The sequence below is a fragment of the Thalassophryne amazonica genome, chromosome 11 (assembly GCF_902500255.1).
Source record: "Thalassophryne amazonica chromosome 11, fThaAma1.1, whole genome shotgun sequence".
In the NCBI taxonomy this organism is placed as follows: domain Eukaryota; kingdom Metazoa; phylum Chordata; class Actinopteri; order Batrachoidiformes; family Batrachoididae; genus Thalassophryne; species Thalassophryne amazonica.
The window spans coordinates 26,510,821-26,535,032 of NC_047113.1; the positions used below are offsets into that span (position 1 = coordinate 26,510,821).

The 24,212-nt window shown below is 41.6% G+C and overlaps 1 protein-coding gene across 1 annotated transcript in view; it reads right to left on the minus strand.

The window, feature by feature from the left end:
• LOC117520138 (neuronal acetylcholine receptor subunit non-alpha-2-like) overlaps positions 1-15,741 on the minus strand; it is a 38,733-nt gene extending 22,992 nt beyond the window's left edge. The window contains exons 1-2 of the mRNA XM_034181441.1: positions 15,665-15,741; positions 1,980-2,134 (exon numbers count right to left, since the gene is read on the minus strand). Of these exons, the coding sequence (XP_034037332.1) occupies positions 1,980-2,134; positions 15,665-15,728 (219 nt within the window). The 5' untranslated portion in view covers positions 15,729-15,741. The remainder of the gene's footprint in view (positions 1-1,979; positions 2,135-15,664) is intronic.
• Positions 15,742-24,212: the final 8,471 nt, after the last annotated feature.

Consider the following 24,212-nt stretch of genomic DNA (forward strand, 5'->3'; position numbering starts at 1 on the left):
ATACCATAAGTCAGAACAAGATCTAAGATATGATTAAAGTGGTGGGTGGACTCATTTACTTTTTGAGCAAAGCCAATAGAGTCTAATAATAGATTAAATGCAGTGTTGAGGCTGTCATTCTCAGCATCTGTGTGGATGTTAAAATCGCCCACTATAATTATCTTATCTGAGCTAAGCACTAAGTCAGACAAAAGGTCTGAAAATTCACAGAGAAACTCACAGTAACGACCAGGTGGACGATAGATAATAACAAATAAAACTGGTTTTTGGGACTTCCAATTTGGATGGACAAGACTAAGAGACAAGCTTTCAAATGAATTAAAGCTCTGTCTGGGTTTTTGATTAATTAATAAGCTGGAATGGAAGATTGCTGCTAATCCTCCGCTCCGGCCCGTGCTACGAGCATTCTGACAGTTAGTGTGACTCGGGGGTGTTGACTCATTTAAACTAACATATTCATCCTGCTGTAACCAGGTTTCTGTTAGGCAGAATAAATCAATATGTTGATCAATTATTATATCATTTACCAACAGGGACTTAGAAGAGAGAGACCTAATGTTTAATAGACCACATTTAACTGTTTTAGTCTGTGGTGCAGTTGAAGGTGCTATATTATTTTTTCTTTTTGAATTTTTATGATTAAATAGATTTTTGCTGGTTATTGGTAGTCTGGGAGCAGGCACCGTCTCTACGGGGATGGGGTAATGAGGGGATGGCAGGGGGAGAGAAGCTGCAGAGAGGTGTGTAAGACTACAACTCTGCTTCCTGGTCCCAACCCTGGATAGTCACGGTTTGGAGGATTTAAGAAAATTGGCCAGATTTCTAGAAATGAGAGCTGCTCCATCCAAAGTGGGATGGATGCCGTCTCTCCTAACAAGACCAGGTTTTCCCCAGAAGCTTTGCCAATTATCTATGAAGCCCACCTCATTTTTTGGACACCACTCAGACAGCCAGCAATTCAAGGAGAACATGCGGCTAAACATGTCACTCCCGGTCCGATTGGGGAGGGGCCCAGAGAAAACTACAGAGTCCGACATTGTTTTTGCAAAGTTACACACCGATTTAATGTTAATTTTAGTGACCTCCGATTGGCGTAACCGGGTGTCATTACTGCCGACGTGAATTACAATCTTACCAAATTTACGCTTAGCCTTAGCCAGCAGTTTCAAATTTCCTTCAATGTCGCCTGCTCTGGCCCCCGGAAGACAATTGACTATGGTTGCTGGTGTCGCTAACTTCACATTTCTCAAAACAGAGTCGCCAATAACCAGAGTTTGATCCTCGGCGGGTGTGTCGTCGAGTGGGGAAAAACGGTTAGAGATGTGAACGGGTTGACGGTGTACACGGGGCTTCTGTTTAGGGCTACGCTTCCTCCTCACAGTCACCCAGTCAGCCTGCTTTCCCGGCTGCTCGGGATCTGCCAGGGGGTAACTAACGGCGGCTAAGCTACCTTGGTCTGCACCGACTACAGGGGCCTGGCTAGCTGTAGAATTTTCCACGGTGCGGAGCCGAGTCTCCAATTCGCCCAGCCTGGCCTCCAAAGCTACGAATAAGCTACACTTATTACAAGTACCGTTACTGCTAAAGGAGGCCGAGGAATAACTAAACATTTCACACCCAGAGCAGAAAAGTGCGGGAGAGACAGGAGAAGCCGCCATGCTAAATCGGCTAAGAGCTAGTAGCTACGCTAAGCTAGCGGATTCCTAAAACACGCAAAGTGAATAATGTGTAAATAATTTATAGGTGATTCAGCAGAAGGAGTGCTTTAGTTAAGGCACGTAAAGATTACACTGGGAAACAAATCGTAATCTAGATAACTAGATCAATCTAACTGCGCAGAGTAAACAGCTAACAGATACAGAAAAACACCGCTGTGCTCCGGAACAGGAAGTGATACAATACCGCAGTCATTTGATGACCTCAGGTAATAAGTAGAATGCTTACAATGTGCGTTTGTGTGAATGCGTGTTCATCCTTACCACATCAACCAGCTGGGAGATCTTGAGTCCGAAGCGTACTTTAACCGTATCATTGGCACGTTGTATGGGTCTGACCCAGCGTTGGTAGCCTTGGAAAAGGTTTTTCAGCAGTGCATCTTCCATCTCCGCCAAGGATACAAACTGGCGTGGGGCTGCTAAAACCACAAAAAATATGAACTGATAAATGTTAAGTATTGCAATGGTTTATTTTACAGGCACTACAACCCCTGGCAAAAATTATGGAATCACCGGCCTCAGAGGATGTTCATTCAGTTGTTTAATTTTGTAGAAAAAAAGCAGATCACAGACATGACACAAAACTAAAGTCATTATCAAATGGCAACTTTCTGGCTTTAAGAAACACTACAAGAAATCAGGAAAAAAAATTGTGGCAGTCAGTAACGGTTACTTTTTTAGACCAAGCAGAGGGAAAAAATATGGACTCACTCAATTCTGAGGCAAAAATTATGGAATCATGAAAAACAAAAGAACGCACCAACACATCACTAGTATTTTGTTGCACCACCTCTGGCTTTTATAACAGCTTGCAGTCTCTGAGGCATGGACTTAATGAGTGACAAACAGCACTCTTCATCAATCTGGCTCCAACTTTCTCTGATTGCTGTTGCCAGATCAGCTTTGCAGGTTGGAGCCTTGTCATGGACCATTTTCTTCAACTTCCACCAAAGATTTTCAATTGGATTAAGATCCGGACTATTTGCAAGCCATGACATTGACCCTATGTGTCTTTTTGCAAGGAATGTTTTCACAGTTTTTGCTCTATGGCAAGATGCATTATCATCTTGAAAAATGATTTCATCATCCCCAAACATCCTTTCAATTGATGGGATAAGAAAAATGTCCAAAATATCAACGTAAACTTGTGCATTTATTGATGATGTAATGACAGCCATCTCCCCAGTGCCTTTACCTGACATGCAGCCCCATATCATCACTGACTATGGAAATTTACATGTTCTCTTCAGGCAGTCATCTTTATGAATCTCATTGGAACAGCACCAAACAAAAGTTCCAGCATCATCACCTTGCCCACCTTTCATCCAGTGATCCACAGTCCACGATTGCTTTTCCTTAGCCCATTGTAACCTTGTTTTTCTCTGTTTAGGTGTTAATGATGGCTTTCGTTTAGCTTTTCTGTATGTAAATCCCATTTCGTTTAGGCGGTTTCTTACAGTTCGGTCACAGACGTTGACTTCAGTTTCCTCCCATTCGCTCCTCATTTGTTTTGTTGTGCATTTTCGATTTTTGAGACATATTGCTTTAAGTTTTCTGTCTTGACGCTTTGATGTCTTCCTTGGTCTACCAGTATGTTTGCCTTTAACAACCTTCCCATGTTGTTTGTATTTGGTCCAGAGTTTAGACACAGCTGACTATGAATGACCAACATCTTTTGCAACATTGCATGATGATTTACCCTCTTTTAAGAGTTTGATAATCCTCTCCTTTGTTTCAATTGACATCTCTCGTGTTGGAGCCATGATTCATGTCAGTCCACTTGGTTAAACAGCTCTCCAAGGTGTGATCACTCCTTTTTAGATGCAGACTAACAAGCAGATCTGATTTGATGCAGGTGTTAGTTTTGGGGATGAAAATTTACAGGGTAATTCCATAATTTATTCCTCAGAATTGAGTGAGTCCATATTTTTTTCCCTCTGCTTGGTCTAAAAAAGTAACCATTACTGACTGCCACAATTTTTTTTTCTTGATTTCTTATAGTGTTTCTTAAAGCCAGAAAGTTGCCATTTGAAATGACTTTAGTTTTGTGTCATGTCTGTGATCTGCTTTTTTCTACAAAATTAAACAACTGAATGAACATCCTCCGAGGCCGGTGATTTCATAATTTTTGCCAGGGGTTGTATGATGAGCAATCAGGTTTAATTTAGAGCCCCTTCACACATAGTACGAATGTGGTTGAATTGCGCACGAAGCAGGAATAGTATGCAATACGTGTAAAATCGTAGATGCCTCCAATACGTCGTACACCGGTTGCTACAACTATTTGCACACACCAGTGACTGAAAGACAGAGTGTGCGCTGTGAGAGCCCATCGAACCCTCTCGTGGCAGGTGTCGGCCAAATTACAGCTGGCACACACGAACATCTAATACCGCTCACTTGGCACTAAGAAAATGTGTGGCCATTCGCACTATTAACTCGACAACAGTCAGCAGACGATCACTGTCGAACTGGCTGTGAAATTTGTTTAAGTGCCCCATGAGTGTGGCTTTGCAAACAGACACAGTGACCCATTGGTGTGTGTGCTGAACTGACAGGGGGTGTGTCCGCTGACACCTGCTGTGGGGATGTGTGGTTCTGGACGTCCCAGATGTTGAACACGTACCATGTTTGGACATACACGAACTAAGAATTGTCCACTGTGACGTGCATGTGTCTACTTGCTGTCCTCACGTAGACATACAAAAAAAAACCATATATCACTGTTGCAATGGGCTGCAGCGAGCGAGCACATGGCACGCACATTGACACGCTACCCCAGCGGGCGATCTGAATGTCACGTCACCCATGTGAGCTCTGTTCCACATAAAGTGGTGTATGTCCTGAGGTGCGCTGTCCATAGGACAAGCGTGTCAGGCAGGACACGCATGCGGGGGCGGCTGGACACACCACCAGCAGATGTGGACATGATAAGAGTGCCCTGCTTCTCATTCATGTCATTTCATGACTGTATGTCTGTGACCATGGGTCATCTACAGAGGAAGAAACAGTTCATACTTCTATTGCCCGCTTGATAAGATGGATTCAATACAATTCGGTATTTTTTATTATGGTGTGTGGTTGTATTTTTTATTTTATTTTTTTAAATACGTCCATGTTCTTCTTGATACCAGGCATTTTCCTGCACCTTTTACAGGACAGTGATGGTAGCTCAGTGGTAAAGTTTCTGGCTGGCAACCAGAGCTTTTGGAAACTGCAGATTCGAATCCCATGGGTAGCATGAATTTTCCTTTTTTTTTTTCACAGCAGCTGCGCGATGTACACATCTCTAAGTACACGCTGTCTAGGACACTGGTATGTGTTTATTTGCAAAGCCATTCTTGGGAAAATTCCTGACTACCTTTCCTCCTTATTGATTTTAAAGGATGGATTACACAATCTGAGATCATCGAGCTTTGTACAGTTTGTTGTTCCCAGAGTTCGAACTGAACTGGGAAAGAAGGCCATTAGGTTTTCTGCACCCACTGCATGGAATAATTTGCAGACTGAATTTAAAATTGCAAAACTTTGTGTCTTTGACTGTTTTTAAATCTGCAGTTAAAAGGCTGGAATGCAAACTGTCTGAATGTCATTGTTTTAGCTGATGTCTTCTTACATACAGTGAGGAAAATAAGTATTTGAACACCCTGTGATTTTGCAAGTTCTCCCACTTAGAAATCATGGAGGGGTCTGAAATTTTCATCTTAGGTGCACGTCCACTGTGAGAGACAAAATCAAAAAAAAAAAAAAAAAAAAATCCAGAAATCACAATGTATGATTATTTAAATAATTTATTTGTATTGAACTCTATTGAGTTCAGGTCTGGAGATTGGCCAGGCCCCTCCAGGACCTTGAAATGCTTCTCACGGAGCCCCTCCTTAGTTGCCCTGGCTGTGTGTTTGGGGTCATTGTCATGCTGGAAGACCCAGCCATGACCCATCTTCAATGCTCTTACTGAGGGAAGGAGGTTGTTTGCCAAAATCTCACAATACATGACCCCATACTTCCTCCCTTCAATACGGTGCAGTCGTCCTGTCCCCTCTGTAGAAGAACACCCCCAGAGTACGATGTTTCCACCCCCATGCTTCTGGGGTTGGGATGGTTTTCTTGGGGTTGTTCTCATCCTCTAAACATGGTAAGTGAAGTTGATTCCAAAAAGCTCTATTATGGTCTCATCTGACCACATGACCTTCTCCCATGCCTCCTCTGGATCATCCAAATGGTCACTGGTGAACTTCAAACAGGCCTGGACATGTGCTGGCTTGAGCAGGGGGACCTTGCTGCCTTGCAGGATTTTAAACCATGACAGCATCATGTGTTACTAATGTAATCTTTGTGACTGTGGTCCCAGCTCTCTTCAGGTCATTGACCAGGAACTCCTGTGTAGTTCTGAGCTTTCTCCGAATCATCCTTACCCCACAAAGTGAGATCTTGCATGGAATCCCAGACCGAGGGAGATTGACCGTCATCTCGTGTTTCTTCCACTTTCTAATAAATAATCATAACAGTTGTTGTCTTCTACCAAGCTGCTTGCCTGTTGTTCTGTCGTCCATCCCAGCCTTGTGCAGGTCTACAGTTTTGTCCCTGGTGTCCTTAGACAGCTGTTTGGTCTTGGCTATGGTGGACAGGTTGGAGTGTGATTGATTGAGTGTGTGAACAGGTGTCTTTTATACAGGTAACAAGTTGAAACAGGTGCAATTAATACAGGTAAAGAGTGTAGAATAAGAGGGCTTCTTAAAGAAAAATTAACAGGTCTGTGAGAGCCAGAATTCTTGCTGGTTGGTAGGGGGTCAAATACTTATTTGCAGCAATAACATACAAATAAATTATTAAAAAAATCATACATTGTGATTTCCGGATTTTTTTCCTTTTTTTTAGATTATGTCTCTCACAGTGGACATGCACCTAAGATGAAAATTTCAGACCCCTCCATGATTTCTAAGTGGGAGAACTTGCAAAATCGCAAGGTGTTCAAATACTTATTTCCCTCACTGTATTTGTATTGTACCGAGTCTGTGTGACTGTTGAAACTGTGTATTGCTGCCATTTTTGGTTAGGTCTCCCTTGAAAAAGAGATCTTTTGATCTCAATGGGACAAACCTGGTGAAATAAAGGTTACAACATACTGCAGCTGCTCGCGCTGTGTTCCCGCATGCACAAAGCCGTTGCAGCGACATCATTCACACCTGCCCATCGGCTCGATGTTTTCGCTCATACCAGCTGTTCCGCTGTGATTCGCCCTAATTTGTACTTATTTGTACTGTGTGAAGGGACCCATAAGGATGTTTAACAAAAAATATCACATTCACCATTGAAGACTTAAGAGTTGTTTTTATACACATTCCCTCCATTGTATATCCATATAGTAAGTAATATATAAACAGGTTCTACAGGTGCCGTAGCGTGAAATAGTTTAGAGTCTATGAATCCCCACAGACAGGACACCAGTCCATCACAGGTTAATTCCCCAATCAAGACCAGAACCCATTTATGGCTGCAGGCACTGGGACAATGTAAATGAAGCACCTTGAGGCCATAATAAGTACACTATAAGTACAGCGCACCTGTAAAGTATTCACAGCACTTCACTTTTTCCACATTTATGTTACAGCCTTATTCCAAAACGGAGTAAATTCATTTTTTTCCCCTCAAAATTCTGCAGACAAGAGAGCAAAAAAAAAAAAAAAAACAGATTGTCTCACTTCACATCTATTAATTTTTTTCCAAATACAGATATATGGATGCCTCCTCTTAGCTTTCGTCCTCCAGCTGTGTGCAGAAAATCAAATCAAATCAATTTTATTTATATAGCACCAAATCACAACAAACAGTTGCCCCAAGGCGCTTTATATTGTAAGGCAAAGCCATACAATAATTACGGAAAAACCCCAACGGTCAAAACGACCTCCTGTGAGCAAGCACTTGGCACAGTGGGAAGGAAAAACTCCCTTTTAACAGGAAGAAACCTCCAGCAGAACAAGGCTCAGGGAGGGGCAGTCTTCTGCTGGGACTGGTTGGGGCTGAGGGAGAGAACCAGGAAAAACACATGCTGCGGAGGGGAGCAGAGATCAATCACTAATGATTAAATGCAGAGTGGTGCATACAGAGCAAAAAGAGAAAGAAACAGTGCATCATGGGAACCCCCCAGCAGTCTAAGTCTATAGCAACATAACTTTCTCTGGGCCCCTCCCCAATCGGACCGGGAGTGACATGTATAGCCGCATGTTCTCCTTGAATTGCTGGCTGTCTGAGTGGTGTCCAAAAAATGAGGTGGGCTTCGTAGATAATTGGCAAAGCTTCTGGGGAAAACTTGGTCTTGTTAGGAGAGACGGCATCCATCCCACTTTGGATGGAGCAGCTCTCATTTCTAGAAATCTGGCCAATTTTCTTAAATCCTCCAAACCGTGACTATCCAGGGTTGGGACCAGGAAGCAGAGTTGTAGTCTTACACATCTCTCTGCAGCTTCTCTCCCTCTGCCATCCCCTCATTACCCCATCCCCGTAGAGACGGTGCCTGCTCCCAGACCACCAATAACCAGCAAAAATCTATTTAAGCATAAAAATTCAAAAAGAAAAAATAATATAGCACCTTCAACTGCACCACAGACTAAAACAGTTAAATGTGGTCTATTAAACATTAGGTCTCTCTCTTCTAAGTCCTTGTTAGTAAATGATATAATAATTGATCAACATATTGATTTATTCTGCCTTACAGAAACCTGGTTACAGCAGGATGAATATGTTAGTTTAAATGAGTCAACACCCCAGAGTCACACTAACTGCCAGAACGCTCGTAGCACGGGCCGAGGTGGAGGATTAGCAGCAATCTTCCATTCCAGCTTATTAATTAATCCAAAACCCAGACAGAGCTTTAATTCATTTGAAAGCTTGACTCTTAGTCTTGTCCATCCAAATTGGAAGTCCCAAAAAACAGTTTTATTTGTTATTATCTATCGTCCACCTGGTCGTTACTGTGAGTTTCTCTGTGAATTTTCAGACCTTTTGTCTGACTTAGTGCTTAGCTCAGATAAGATAATTATAGTGGGCGATTTTAACATCCACACAGATGCTGAGAATGACAGCCTCAACACTGCATTTAATCTATTATTAGACTCAATTGGCTTTGCTCAAAATGTAAATGAGTCCACCCACCACTTTAATCATATCTTAGATCTTGTTCTGACTTATGGTATGGAAATTGAAGACTTAACAGTATTCCCTGAAAACTCCCTTCTGTCTGATCATTTCTTAATAACATTTACATTTACTCTGATGGACTACCCAGCAGTGGTGAATAAGTTTCATTACACTAGAAGTCTTTCAGAAAGCGCTGTAACTAGGTTTATGATTCCTTCTTTATGTTCTCTAATGCCATATACCAACACAGTGCAGAGTAGCTACCTAAACTCTGTGAGTGAGATAGAGTATCTCGTCAATAGTTTTACATCCTCATTGAAGACAACTTTGGATGCTGTAGCTCCTCTGAAAAAGAGAGCCTTAAATCAGAAGTGCCTGACTCCGTGGTATAACTCACAAACGCGCAGCTTAAAGCAGATAACCCGTAAGTTGGAGAGGAAATGGCGTCTCACTAATTTAGAAGATCTTCACTTAGCCTGGAAAAAGAGTCTGTTGCTCTATAAAAAAGCCCTCCGTAAGCTAGGACATCTTACTACTCATCACTAATTGAAGAAAATAAGAACAACCCCAGGTTTCTTTTCAGCACTGTAGCCAGGCTGACAAAGAGTCAGAGCTCTATTGAGCCGAGTATTCCTTTAACTTTAACTAGTAATGACTTCATGACTTTCTTTGCTAATAAAATTTTAACTATTAGAGAAAAAATTACTCATAACCATCCCAAAGACATATCGTTATCTTTGGCTGCTTTCAGTGATGCCGGGTATTTGGTTAGACTCTTTCTCTCCGATTGTTCTGTCTGAGTTATTTTCATTAGTTACTTCCTCCAAACCATCAACATGTCTATTAGACCCCATTCCTACCAGGCTGCTCAAGGAAGCCCTACCATTAATTAATGCTTCGAACTTAAATATGATCAATCGGTCTTTATTAGTTGGCTATGTACCACAGGCTTTTAAGGTGGCAGTAGTTATCCATTACTTAAAAAGCCATCACTTGACCCAGCTATCTTAGCTAATTATAGGCCAATCTCCAACCTTCCTTTTCTCTCAAACATTCTTGAAAGGGTAGTTGTAAAACAGCTAACTGATCATCTGCAGAGGAATGGTCTATTTGAAGAGTTTCAGTCAGGTTTTAGAATTCATCATAGTACAGAAACAGCATTAGTGAAGGTTACAAATGATCTTCTTATGGCCTCAGACAGTGGACTCAAGGCACTGTGCTGCGGTGGTTTGAATCATATTTATCTAATAGATTACAATTTGTTCATGTAAATGGGGAATCTTCTTCACAGACTAAGTTTAATTATGGAGTTCCACAAGGTTCTGTGCTAGGACCAGTTTTATTCACTTTATACATGTTTCCCTTAGGCAGTATTATTAGACAGCATTGCTTAAATTTTCATTGTTACGCAGATGATACCCAGCTTTATCTATCCACGAAGCCAGAGGACACACACCAATTAGCTAAACTGCAGGATTGTCTTACAGACATAAAGACATGGATGACCTCTAATTTCCTGCTTTTAAACTCAGATAAAACTGAAGTTATTGTACTTGGCCCCACAAATCTTAGAAACATGGTGTCTAACCAGATCCTTACTCTGGATGGCATTACCCTGACCTCTAGTAATACTGTGAGAAATCTTGGAGTCATTTTTGATCAGGATATGTCATTCAATGCGCATATTAAACAAATATGTAGGACTGCTTTTTTGCATTTGCGCAATATCTCTAAAATTAGAAAGGTCTTGTCTCAGAGTGATGCTGAAAAACTAATTCATGCATTTATTTCCTCTAGGCTGGACTATTGTAATTCATTATTATCAGGTTGTCCTAAAAGTTCCCTGAAAGCCTTCAGTTAATTCAAAATGCTGCAGCTAGAGTACTGACAGGGACTAGAAGGAGAGAGCATATCTCACCCATATTGGCCTCTCTTCATTGGCTTCCTGTTAATTCTAGAATAGAATTTAAAATTCTTCTAGCAAAATTTGATAATTTTGATAAATTTAGCAAAAAGGAAAGTTTTAAGCCTAATCTTAAAAGTAGAGAGGGTGTCTGTCTCCCTGATCTGAATTGGGAGCTGGTTCCACAATGTTAAATGTTATTAAGAAATGATCAGACAGAAGGGGGTTTTCAGGGAATACTGTTAAGTCTTCAATTTCCATACCATAAGTCAGAACAAGATTTAAGGTAAGATTAAAGTGGTGGGTGGACTCATTTACATTTTGAGCAAAGCCAATTGAGTCTAACAATAGATTAAATGCAGTGTTGAGGCTGTCATTCTCAACATCTATGTGGATGTTAAAATCACCCACTATAATTATCTTATCTGAGCTAAGCACTAAGTCAGACAAAAGGTCTGAAAATTCACAGAGAAACTCACAGTAACGACCAGGAGGACGATAGATAACAACAAATAAAACTGTTTTTGGGACTTCCAATTTGGATGGACAAGACTAAGAGTCAAGCTTTCAAATGAATTAAAGCTCTGTCTGGGTTTTTGATTAATTAATAAGCTGGAATGGAAGATTGCTGATAATCCTCCGCCTCGGCCCGTGCTATGAGCGTTCTGGCAGTTAGTGTGACTCGGGGGTGTTGACTCATTTAAACTAACATATTCATCCTGCTGTAACCAGGTTTCTGTAAGGCAGAATAAATCAATATGTTGATCAATTATTATATCATTTACCAACAGGGACTTAGAAGAGAGAGACCTAATGTTTAATAGACCACATTTAACTGTTTTAGTCTGTGGTGCAGTTGAAGGTGCTATATTACTTTTTCTTTTTGAATTTTTATGCTTAAATAGATTTTTACTGGTTATTGGTGGTCTGGGAGCAGGCACCGTCTCTACGGGGATGGGGTAATGAGGGGATGGCAGGGGGAGAGAAGCTGCAGAGAGGTGTGTAAGACTACAACTCTGCTTCCTGGTCCCAACCCTGGATAGTCACGGTAAAATAAGGTAATACATCAGAATACAAAGGTTGCATAATGCAGTTCTGCACAGTGTGAGTGGGAGGCCACATTTTGTGGTAAACCCAAGAACATCTGCAATACCTTTTGACATTTAAAGAAACAAATGCTGGAAATATATATGTCAGCGGGTGGCTGATTGGATACAAACATATCAGTGTGGCATTCACAAACTCATCTTTGAAACAAGAAATGCAATTTCACACAGTTTCAAAGTGTAGGCCAGGTGATTCTTGTGATGCTGAAAGTTTTAACCCTCAAGCAACCAAGCTTGCTTGAGTGACCAATATGACCAAGTGGGGTTATTACACTCAACAAAAATATAAACACAACACTTCTGGTTTTGCTCCCATTTTGTATGAGATGAACTCAAAGATCTAAAACTTTTTCCACATACACAATATCACCATTTCCCTCAAATATTGTTCACAAACCAGTCTAAATCTGTGATAGTGAGCACTTCTCCTTTGCTGAGATAATCCATCCCACCTCACAGGTGTGCCATATCAAGATGCTGGTTAGACACCATGATTAGTGCACAGGTGTGCCTTAGACTGCCCACAATAAAAGGCCACTCTGAAAGGTGCAGTTTTATCACACAGCACAATGCCACAGATGTCGCAAGATTTGAGGGAGCGTGCAATTGGCATGCTGACAGCAGGAATGTCAACCAGAGCTGTTGCTCGTGTATTGAATGTTCATTTCTCTACCATAAGCCATCTCCAAAGGCGTTTCAGAGAATTTGGCAGTACAGCCAACCAGCCTCACAACCGCAGACCACGTGTAACCACACCAGCCCAGGACCTCCACATCCAGCATGTTCACCTCCAAGATCGTCTGAGACCAGCCACCTCGGACAGCTGCTGAAACATCGGTTTGCATAACCAAAGAATTTCTGCACAAACTGTCAGAGAACCGTCTCAGGGAAGCTCATCTGCATGCTCATCGTCCTCATCAGGGTCTCGACCTGACTCCAGTTCGTCGTCGTAACCGACTTGAGTGGGCAAATGCTCACATTTGCTGGCGTTTGGCACATTGGAGAGATGTTCTCTTCACGGATGAATCCCGGTTCACACTGTCCAGGGCAGATGGTAGACAGCGTGTGTGGCGTCGTGTGGGTGAGCGGTTTTCTGGTGTCAATGTTGTGGATCGAGTGGCCCCATGGTGGCGGTGGGGTTATGGTATGGGCAGGCGTCTGTTATGGACGAAGAACACAGGTGCACTTTATTGATGGCATTTTGAATGCACAGAGATACCGTGACGAGATCCTGAGGCCCATTGTTGTGCCATACATCCAAGAACATCACCTCATGTTGCAGCAGGATAATGCACGGCCCCATGTTGCAAGGATCTGTACACAATTCTTGGAAGCTGAAAATGTCCCAGTTCTTGCATGGTCGGCATACTCACCGGACATGTCACCCATTGAGCATGTTTGGGATGCTCTGGACCGGCGTATACGACAGCGTGGTACCAGTTCCTGCCAATATCCAGCAACTTCTGCACAGCCATTGAAGAGGAGTGGACCAACATTCCACAGGCCACAATTGACAACCTGATCAACTCTATGCGAAGGAGATGTGTTGCACTGCATGAGGCAAATGGTGGTCACACCAGATACTGACTGGTATCCCCCCCCAATAAAACAAAACTGCACCTTTCAGAGTGGCCTTTTATTGTGGGCAGTCTAAGGCACACCTGTGCACTAATCATGGTGTCTAATCAGCATCTTGGTATGGCACACCTGTGAGGTGGGATGGATTATCTCAGCAAAGGAGAAGTGCTCACTATCACAGATTTAGACTGGTTTGTGAACAATATTTGAGGGAAATGGTGATATTGTGTATGTGGAAAAAGTTTTAGATCTTTGACTTCATCTCATACAAAATGGGAGCAAAACCAAAAGTGTTGCATTTATATTTTTGTTGTGTATGACCCCATTGACTTTAAACTGGAATACATCTATATAAATAATTGTTCTAGGGTTCTTCATATTTATTTCACTCTCTAATATATTTGTCCATCATCCTTTTCATCCTCAGTCTGGGTATCAAGAATCAATCTCAATGTTTGTGCAGCTGTAAATCTCCCTATTCTAGGTCTGTTGGCCATGCTTCCTTGCAAAACAGTAAAATATAATAATTAGAGTTGGCAAATTACCACACCATCTGAAGCTATAATGTCAAAAGTCTCACAAGTTTGGATTATGCTTGCCACATGGATCAGCTGATTCTTGCAAAATTCTATTAACAAATGCAGGACAAATAGATTAGATGGAACTTTATTAATCCCTTGAGAAGACTCCCTCAGGAAAACTGAAGTTCCAGCAGCATTGTATAGAAGCACACAGGGTAAGAAGCACACAGAGTATCAAAAGTGAAAGTAATAAACAATTTGAAAATATAAATACACAAATAAAAATACCAGAAATGCTGCTTGCTACTGGTTTACTGGCTATTAGTGGTCCTCTCCTTCCCGTCCTCTATCTTTCTGTTACTCCTCCTCCCCCTGAGTGAGGAGTTGTACAGTCTGATGGCCAGGGGTACAAAGGAGTTTTTTTGCTCTGTTGGTCATGCACTTGGGAAGGAGTAGTCTGTGGCTGAAGAGGCTCCTCTGGTTGCTGATGACGGTGTGCAGAGGGTGACTGGCATCATCCATAATGTCCAGCAGTTTGTCCAGTGTTCTCTTCTCTATGTTAGATTGACAAATTCATGGTAGGAAACTTTTTCCTATTAAAATTTGAAAAATTGTGCAAAAAAAATGGCCAGGGTCATAAATGACCCCACTCAGTCGCTTGATTTGTGACATATGATTTTCTGGTTTCTTTCTTTCTTTTTTTTAATAAATATGCAAACTTCTCAAAAAAATTTGTTTTCACATTGTCATTATGGGGTACTGTGCATACTAATGTACATATGATTTCTTAATTTAAACAGCATGGTGGCTTAGTGGTTAGCACTGTTGCCTCACAGCAAGAAGGTTCTCACCTGTAGCCTTTCTGTGTGGAGTTTGTATGTTCTCCCTGTGTTTGCATGGGTAGCCTCCAGGTTCTCCGGCTTCTTTCCACATCCAAAGACATGCAGGTTAGGTGAATTGTAAACTAAATTGTTGGTAGGTGTGCATGCGGGTGTGAATGTGTTTGTCTATATGTGGCTTTGTGACAGACTGGCATCCTGTCCAGAATGTACCTTACCTCATGCTCTATGACTGGTGGGATAGACTCCAGTACCCTTTAATTTGAGTCAGCGGGTATAGAAGATGGATGGATTTCTTTTTTATGAATTTGCAAAAATCTATAAAAAAAAAAAAAAACGTTTCACATCGTCATTATGGGGTATTGTGTGTAGAATTGTGAGGAATCTCATCCATTTTGGATTAAGGCTGTAACATTAAAAAAATAATAATGTGGGAAAAGTGCAGCGCAATGAATACTTTCTGGATCCACTATATACACATCCACATACTTATACACATATTATATATGGAGAGAGAGACAGAGATTGTGGATATATGTGCGTTAAGTGTCTTTTTAATTTTTATTACTATTCATATTTTGTCTGTTTCAGTGAATGTTAACTAAAAAAAACCCACGCCCAGTAAGGGTTTATTTAAGATGACATTTGTTTTTGTTTTTCACAAAATCTTACAAAGAAAAGATCTAGTTTCATGCTCTAACCAGGAGTGTAAAATGATGCCACTAATATTCGGACTTTTTGAGGCTGCAGAGCCGCTTCAGACGGTGAATGTTGTCGTGTTTGTGTGGAAGTTAGGGTTAAAGTTTAGGGTTTAGTAGGGTTAAATGAAACAATAACACTGTGGTCACAAATATAGTTTTCTTACCGGTGACGGCGGAGAGGCGCAGCGGGCAGGACAGCCAGAGGAGGAGACGCACCGCCAACTTCATGACGCTCCTCCTGCCGCCGAATCGAACCGACACCGTTCAGCTGCAGAGCCCTGAGCACATACGGCCGGAAAAGACACCGAGGCTTCCACCAGAAAACAAAGTGCTTCTCCACACGGCGTGAGGGCGAGCGTGGGCGCGCGTGCTGGCTCCACTCAGGGAGCGAGGGGGCGGAGTCAGGACGTCCGGATGGAGATCGGACGTCAACTCACCGAACTGGAGTTTCACCAGTTTGGACAATATCTCCATTTATTATGGCTCATTTTAAGGATTTACTGCCACACTCACCGAGTGAAAGTCTTTAACTGATGTACTTCTATGTTGACTAAAATATCAACTATAAAATCCCCACAAATGTAATAATAATAAATCAACAAATCAAATTAAACCAAATGTATTAATTTATATAGCGCCAATTCAGAATAAAATCACCTCAAGGCACACAGAGAACACAACAATTTCAATTTCAATTTATTTTCATTTATATAGCGGCAAATCACAACAGAGTTGCCTCAAAGCGCTTCACACAGGTAAGGTCTAACCTTACCAACCCCCAGAGCAACAGTGGTAAGGAAAAACTCCCTCTGAGGAAGAAACCTCAAGCAGACCAGACTCAAAGGGGTGACCCTCTGCTTGGGCCATGTTACAGACATAAATTACAGAACAATTCACGGACGAATCAATCAATCAATCAATTTTATTTATATAGCGCCAAATCACAACAAACAGTTGCCCCAAGGCGCCTTATATTGTAAGGCAAGGCCATACAATAATTACGGAAATACCCCAACGGTCAAAATCAATCAATCAATTTTTTTTTTATATAGCGCCAAATCACAACAAACAGTTGCCCCAAGGCGCTTTATATTGTAAGGCAAGGCCATACAATAATTATGTAAACCCCAACGGTCAAAACGACCCCCTGTGAGCAAGCACTTGGCTACAGTGGGAAGGAAAAACTCCCTTTTAACAGGAAGAAACATCCAGCAGAACCAGGCTCAGGGAGGGGCAGTCTTCTGCTGGGACTGGTTGGGGCTGAGGGAGAGAACCAGGAAAAAGACATGCTGTGGAGGGGAGCAGAGATCGATCACTAATGATTAAATGCAGAGTGGTGCATACAGAGCAAAAAGAGAAAGAAACAGTGCATCATGGGAACCCCCCAGCAGTCTAAGTCTATAGCAGCATAACTAAGGGATAGTTCAGGGTCACCTGATCCAGCCCTAACTATAAGCTTTAGCAAAAAGGAAAGTTTTAAGCCTAATCTTAAAAGTAGAGAGGGTGTCTGTCTCCCTAATCTGAATTGGGAGCTGGTTCCACAAGAGAGGAGCCTGAAAGCTGAAGGCTCTGCCTCCCATTCTACTCTTACAAACCCTAGGAACTACAAGTAAGCCTGCAGTCTGAGAGCGAAGCGCTCTATTGGGGTTATATGGTACTACGAGGTCCCTAAGATAAGATGGGATCTGATTATTCAAAACCTTATAAGTAAGAAGAAGAATTTTAAATTCTATTCTAGAATTAACAGGAAGCCAATGAAGAGAGGCCAATATGGGTGAGATATGCTCTCTCCTTCTAGTCCCCGTTAGTACTCTAGCTGCAGCATTTTGAATTAACTGAAGGCTTTTCAGGGAACTTTTAGGACACCTGATAATATGAATTACAATAGTCCAGCCTAGAGAAATAAATGCATGAATTAGTTTTTCAGCATCACTCTGAGACAAGACCCTTTCTAATTTTAGAGATATTGCGTAAATGCAAAAAAGCAGTCCTACATATTTGTTTAATATGCGCTTTGAATGACATATCCTGATCAAAAAGACTCCAAGATTTCTCACAGTATTACTAGAGGTCAGGGTAATGCATCCAGAGTAGGATCTGGTTAGACACCATGTTTCTAAGATTTGTGGGGCCAAGTACAATACTTCAGTTTTATCTGAGTTTAAAAGCAGGAAATTAGAGGTCATCCATGTCTTTATGTCTGTAAGACAATCCTGCAGTTTAGCTAATTGGTGTGTGTCCTCTGGCTTCATGGATAGATAAAGCTGGGTATCATCTGCGTAACAATGAAAATTTAAGCAATACCGTCTAATAATACTGCCTAAGGGAAGCATGTATAAAGTGAATAAAATTGGTCCTAGCACAGAACCTTGTGGAACTCCATAATTAACCTTAGTCTGTGAAGAAGATTCCCCATTTACATGAACAAATTGTAATCTATTAGACAAATATGATTCAAACCACCGCAGCGCAGTGCGTTTAATACCTATGGCATGCTCTAATCTCTGTAATAAAATTTATGGTCAACAGTATCAAAAGCAGCACTGAGGTCTAACAGAACAAGCACAGAGATGAGTCCACTGTCTGAGGCCATAAGAAGATCATTTGTAACCTTCACTAATGCTGTTTCTGTACTATGATGAATTCTAAAACCTGACTGAAACTCTTCAAATAGACCATTCCTCTGCAGATGATCAGTTAGCTGTTTTACAACTACCCTTTCAAGAATTTTGAGAGAGAAAGGAAGGTTGGAGATTGGCCTATAATTAGCTAAGATAGCTGGGTCAAGTGATGGCTTTTTAAGTAATGGTTTAATTACTGCCACCTTAAAAGCCTGTGGTACATAGCCAACTAACAAAGATAGATTGATCATATTTAAGATCGAAGCATTAAATAATGGTAGGGCTTCCTTGAGCAGCCTGGTAGGAATGGGGTCTAATAGACATGTTGATGGTTTGGATGAAGTAACTAATGAAAATAACTCAGACAGAACAATCGGAGAGAAAGAGTCTAACCAAATACCGGCATCACTGAAAGCAGCCAAAGATAACGATACGTCTTTGGGATGGTTATGAGTAATTTTTTCTCTAATAGTTAAAATTTTGTTAGCAAAGAAAGTCATGAAGTCATTACTAGTTAAAGTAATGGAATACTCAGCTCAATAGAGCTCTGACTCTTTGTCAGCCTGGCTACAGTGCTGAAAAGAAACCTGGGGTTGTTCTTATTTTCTTCAATTAGTGATGAGTAGAAAGATGTCCTAGCTTTTTTTATAGAGCAACAGACTCTTTTTCCAGGCTAAATGAAGATCTTCTAAATTAGTGAGATGCCATTTCCTCTCCAACGTACGGGTTATCTGCTTTAAGCTGCGAGTTTGTGAGTTATACCACGGAGTCAGGCACTTCTGATTTAAAGCTCTCTTTTTCAGAGGAGCTACAGCATCCAAAGTTGTCTTCAATGAGGATGTAAAACTATTGACGAGATACTCTATCTCACTTACAGAGTTTAGGTAGCTACTCTGCACTGTGTTGGTATATGGCATTAGAGAACATAAAGAAGGAATCATATCCTTAAACCTAGTTACAGCGCTTTCTGAAAGACTTCTAGTGTAATGAAACTTATTCCCCACTGCTGGGTAGTCCATCAGAGTAAATGTAAATGTTATTAAGAAATGATCAGACAGAAGGGAGTTTTCAGGGAATACTGTTAAGTCTTCAATTTCCATACCATAAGTCAGAACAAGATCTAAGATATGATTAAACTGGTGGGTGGACTCATTTACATTTTGAGCAAAGCCAATTGAGTCTAATAACAGATTAATGCAGTGTTGAGGCTGTCATTCTCAGCATCTGTGTGGATGTTAAAATCGCCCACTATAATTATCTTATCTGAGCTAAGCACTAAGTCAGACAAAAGGTCTGAAAATTCACAGAGAAACTCACAGTAAGGACCAGGTGGACGATAGATAATAACAAATAAAACTGTTTTTTGGGACTTTCAATTTGGATGGACAAGACTAAGAGTCAAGCTTTCAAATGAATTAAAGCTCTGTCTGGGTTTTTGATTAATTAATAAGCTGGAATGGAAGATTGCTGCTAATCCTCCACCTCGGCCCGTGCTACGAGCATTCTGGCAGTTAGTGTGACTCGGGGGTGTTGACTCATTTAAACTAACATATTCATCCTGCTGTAACCAGGTTTCTGTAAGGCATAATAAATCAATATGTTGATCAATTATTATATCATTTACTGACAGGGACTTAGAAGAGAGAGACCTAATGTTTAATAGACCACATTTAACTGTTTTAGTCTGTGGTGCAGTTGAAGGTGCTATATTATTTTTTCTTTTTGAATTTTTATGCTTAAATAGATTTTTACTGGTTATTGGTGGTCTGGGAGCAGGCACCGTCTCTACGGGGATGGGGTAATGAGGGGATGGCAGGGGGAGAGAAGCTGCAGAGAGGTGTGTAAGACTACAACTCTGCTTCCTAGTCCCAACCCTGGATAGTCACGGTTTGGAGGATTTAAGAAAATTGGCCAGATTTCTAGAAATGAGAGCTGCTCCATCCAAAGTGGGATGGATGCCGTCTCTCCTAACAAGACCAGGTTTTCCCCAGAAGCTTTGCCAATTATCTATGAAGCCCACCTTTATTTTTTGGACACCACTCAGACAGCCAGCAATTCAAGGAGAACATGCGGCTAAACATGTCACTCCCGGTCCGACTGGGGAGGGGCCCAGAGAAAACTACAGAGTCCGACATTGTTTTTGCAAAGTTACACACCGATTCAATGTTAATTTTAGTGACCTCCGATTGGCGTAACCGGGTGTCATTACTGCCGACGTGAATTACAATCTTACCAAATTTACGCTTAGCCTTAGCCAGCAGTTTCAAATTTCCTTCAATGTCGCCTGCTCTGGCCCCCGGAAGACAATTGACTATGGTTGCTGGTGTCGCTAACTTCACATTTCTCAAAACAGAGTCGCCAATAACCAGAGTTTGATCCTCGGCGGGTGTGTCGCCGAGTGGGGAAAAACGGTTAGAAATGTGAACAGGTTGGCGGTGTACACGGGGCTTCTGTTTAGGGCTACGCTTCCTCCTCACAGTCACCCAGTCGGCCTGCTTTCCCGGCTGCTCGGGATCTGCTGGAAGGGAACTAATGGCGGCTAAGCTACCTTGGTCCGCACCGACTACAGGGGCCTGGGTAGCTGTAGAATTTTCCACGGTGCGGAGCCGAGTCTCCAATTCGCCCAGCCTGGCCTCCAAAGCTACGAATAAGCTACACTTATTACAAGTACCATTACTGCTAAAGGAGGCCGAGGAATAACTAAACATTTCACACCCAGAGCAGAAAAATGCAGGAGAGACGGGAGAAGCCGCCATGCTAAATCGGCTAAGAGCTAGTAGCTGCGCTAAGCTAGCGGATTCCTAAAAACACACAAAGTGAACAATGTGTAAATAATTTAGAGGTGATTCAGCAGAGGGAGTGCTTTAGTTAAGGCACATGAAGATTACACTGTGAAACAAATCATTATCTAGTTAACTAGATCAATCTAACTGCGCAGATTAAACAGCTAACAGATACAGCAAAACACCGCTGTGCTCTGGAACAGGAAGTGATACAATACCGCAGTGAGAGCCAACCACCAGTCGAATATACGAATATACAAGAAAACAAAGAATTAAAAGATAAAAACATGATTTAAAAAAAGCAACCCATAAAATAATAATAATGATGATAATTAAGTTTTTCAGGGCATTCTAGAGTCCAACTACTTGGGTTCCTTCGTCTTTGAGTAAAGGCTAATTAACCACAACTTTGTGTACAATGCTGTGATTTTTGTTCAATAAATGGATTTTCTGTTTGCCTCACATGAGAAGCTGCAACTGTTCTGGATCAAGACTAAGATCGGGGCGTTCAGTGACTGCTTGGACTCAGCCATCAATCACTTCTCTCAACACTGGCATAAAGGTTTCTGGGAGTTTGGGCTTTGAGGTTAAAAGATGCCTGGGAAGAGCTTATGGGATCATAACATGCCTGAACATACTATAGGTGTTTGGCAACCTTGATTCCACACCTGCCAACATAAGGACACCCACGCATAGCTGCAAGCGCCAAGGCCACGACGCGTAACGAGGAGGGTCTGGCCCCATGCCCGGTTACACACAAATGCAGGACAAATGCGGGTCCCGCACACAACCATGCGGGATGTGGGACACAGGGGTAAATACCGGTGTCACAGACTGAGCGGTCCCCCCCTAAAAATCAGTTTCTCCTGCTTTCACTGCGCATGCATCATTTCGGAGCGTCAGCAGCGATTCATTGATTATCGCCTCATTTCTGCTTAAAACTGCACTCCAGACATCATCTACCTCAGCGAGAGATATCTGAAGCTTTTACACAGTGTGTGTGTGTGTGTGTGTGTGTGTGTGTGTGTGTGTGTGTGTGTGTGTGTGTGTGTGTGTGTGTGTGTGTGTGTGGTTTTGGGGTGTTTTGTCTTATCTGTGATTCTGTGGCCTGTATATTTTGTTTGTCTGGACTCCTGAAAACCAAAATACCTAACACACACTATTATGTGGCACCAGCACTGACACACACACACACACACACACACACACACACACACACATTAAAAGCAAAAAAATCTGAATGAGTAATTAGAGATGGTCCATGTTTTCTCGCTTTTATTTGATTTAGAGAACAGAGAACATTCACATGGTCTCTCTCTCTGTCTCTCTCTCTCTCTCTCTCTCTCATACAGTTAAATAAAGTCAGAAATCATCTTGTTGCCATGAGTGACACAGTAAGCTGCTGGTTGCAAGAGGCCACTGGTGAGATTTTCAAAGAGCAATGTGCATGTTTGAGTGGTTTATAGTTTATCGAGTATTACTGCAGTTATGTTTCATGAAAATAAAATTTATTCCAGCTGAAAAGCAGGTGTGTCCATGGAGTTAGAGATGGAGATGGAGAGATGGAGCGCTGTCTGGGAACAGCTGCTAAATTCCAGTGGGTAGTGGACAGAGGTGTTTGCTGATATCTTTGAAGGAAAACTATGGTCTGCTTCTTGGTGCTTCCTGTCTTACTGGATGGTTGTGAGACTTGGACACTGACCAGTGACCTAAAGCAATGACTACATATCTTTGGTACTTGTTCTTTCCAGAGGATCCTTGCATATTGGTGGATTGATTTTCTGTGAAATGAAGGGTTATTTAGAGAGACAGAGTGAACTTGAGTATTTTGGCCATGTGGCATGTTTCTCTGTGCAAAATCCTGCACATAGGGCTGGAGAAGACCAAGGATACCGGTTGACCAAGGATGCTGGCTGCAGCAGATAACTGCAAATGTACACACATGGTGATGGACCAGTTGTCTGCCTGTTATTACATCATCAGGGTTGGTTGAATTATTGTCCACAAAATTTTATGAACAAGCATAAGAATTTTTTATTAGCTTGATTATTTGATTACATCTGCCAAGTACGTAATAAAATCATTGGCGTTTATTTATTTGTGTGTCTGACTTTTAGCAGGATTATGTCAAAACTACCGCACAGATTTTTTTGAAATTTTCACCACGGATAGATATTTGGCCATGGAAGGCTCCACTAAATTTGTGAGGTGATCTGGATCTAGATTCTGGATCAAGATTTCACTTTATATAGGCTTTGAAGGATTATGTCAAAACTACTTTACGGATTTTCACCAAATTTGCAACACAGATAGATATTAGGACATGGAAGACTCCACTGAATTTTGGAGATGATCCGCATCCGGATTCTGGCTCAGGATTTGTTGTGAGTGATCCGGATCGATATGCAAGTTCTACAGCAGAAAGATACAACATCACGATATAAAACCAAGATCAGGAAGACACTATTTTGTTTCAGCTTGTGAATTAAATATCAGATGGAAACATCTTGATCAATCGGACCATTCTGGATCAGTATGCAGTTATTGCACTGTGTTGTAGAATCCGGATCCAGATAAAGTCTGGGTCACGATGTGAATCACATATCTTTTATGTGCTTGTCAACCCTTGGTGGATGTCAGAAATCTGTGATTGCTCTTATTTAAAGCTTGCAGCTGTTTTGACGGACCCTGTAATTATTTCAGCCCAGAATAGAGAATGTACACATTTGTGTAAATGCCTGAACATATTTCATATATCTGCTTTCAGCAATGCACAGGGTCACTCTGTACAGAGGAAATTCAACAGCAGGTCTGATGAGAGAAAAAGAGAGAGAAATAAAGTGAAAAAGAGCAAGAAAGAGATGAGCTGCAGCCAGGACGAAAGGACGAAGCCATCGGCATACCTCCCAGAATGACAGTGACATTGTTTGCTGTGCTTTATGAATCATGGCTGAGAAGAAAACAGAAAACACATTTGGTATGAAAACGTGAGCAGAGAAATGTGTGCATCGTGCTGACAGCTGCACTTGAATCAAAGCAAATGTCTCCTCTTGTTTTAGTTTCAGTTCAGCATTTCTCATGAAATATCTCAAACGTCACATTTCATTTGGACTCAAATGAGAAATGAGAATATGTACAATAAATAAATCTGTAACTATGCATAGTTACAAAGACTCGCGGCATGGGCAGGGTTAAAATAGAACTGAGGCCTGCAGTACAAACAAACAAAAAAAAAAGCAAACAGCAAGGACAGTACTAAGTACAAGGTAACCTTTGTTGCTGAGCCCAATCTCAAATTTGGGCAAAGT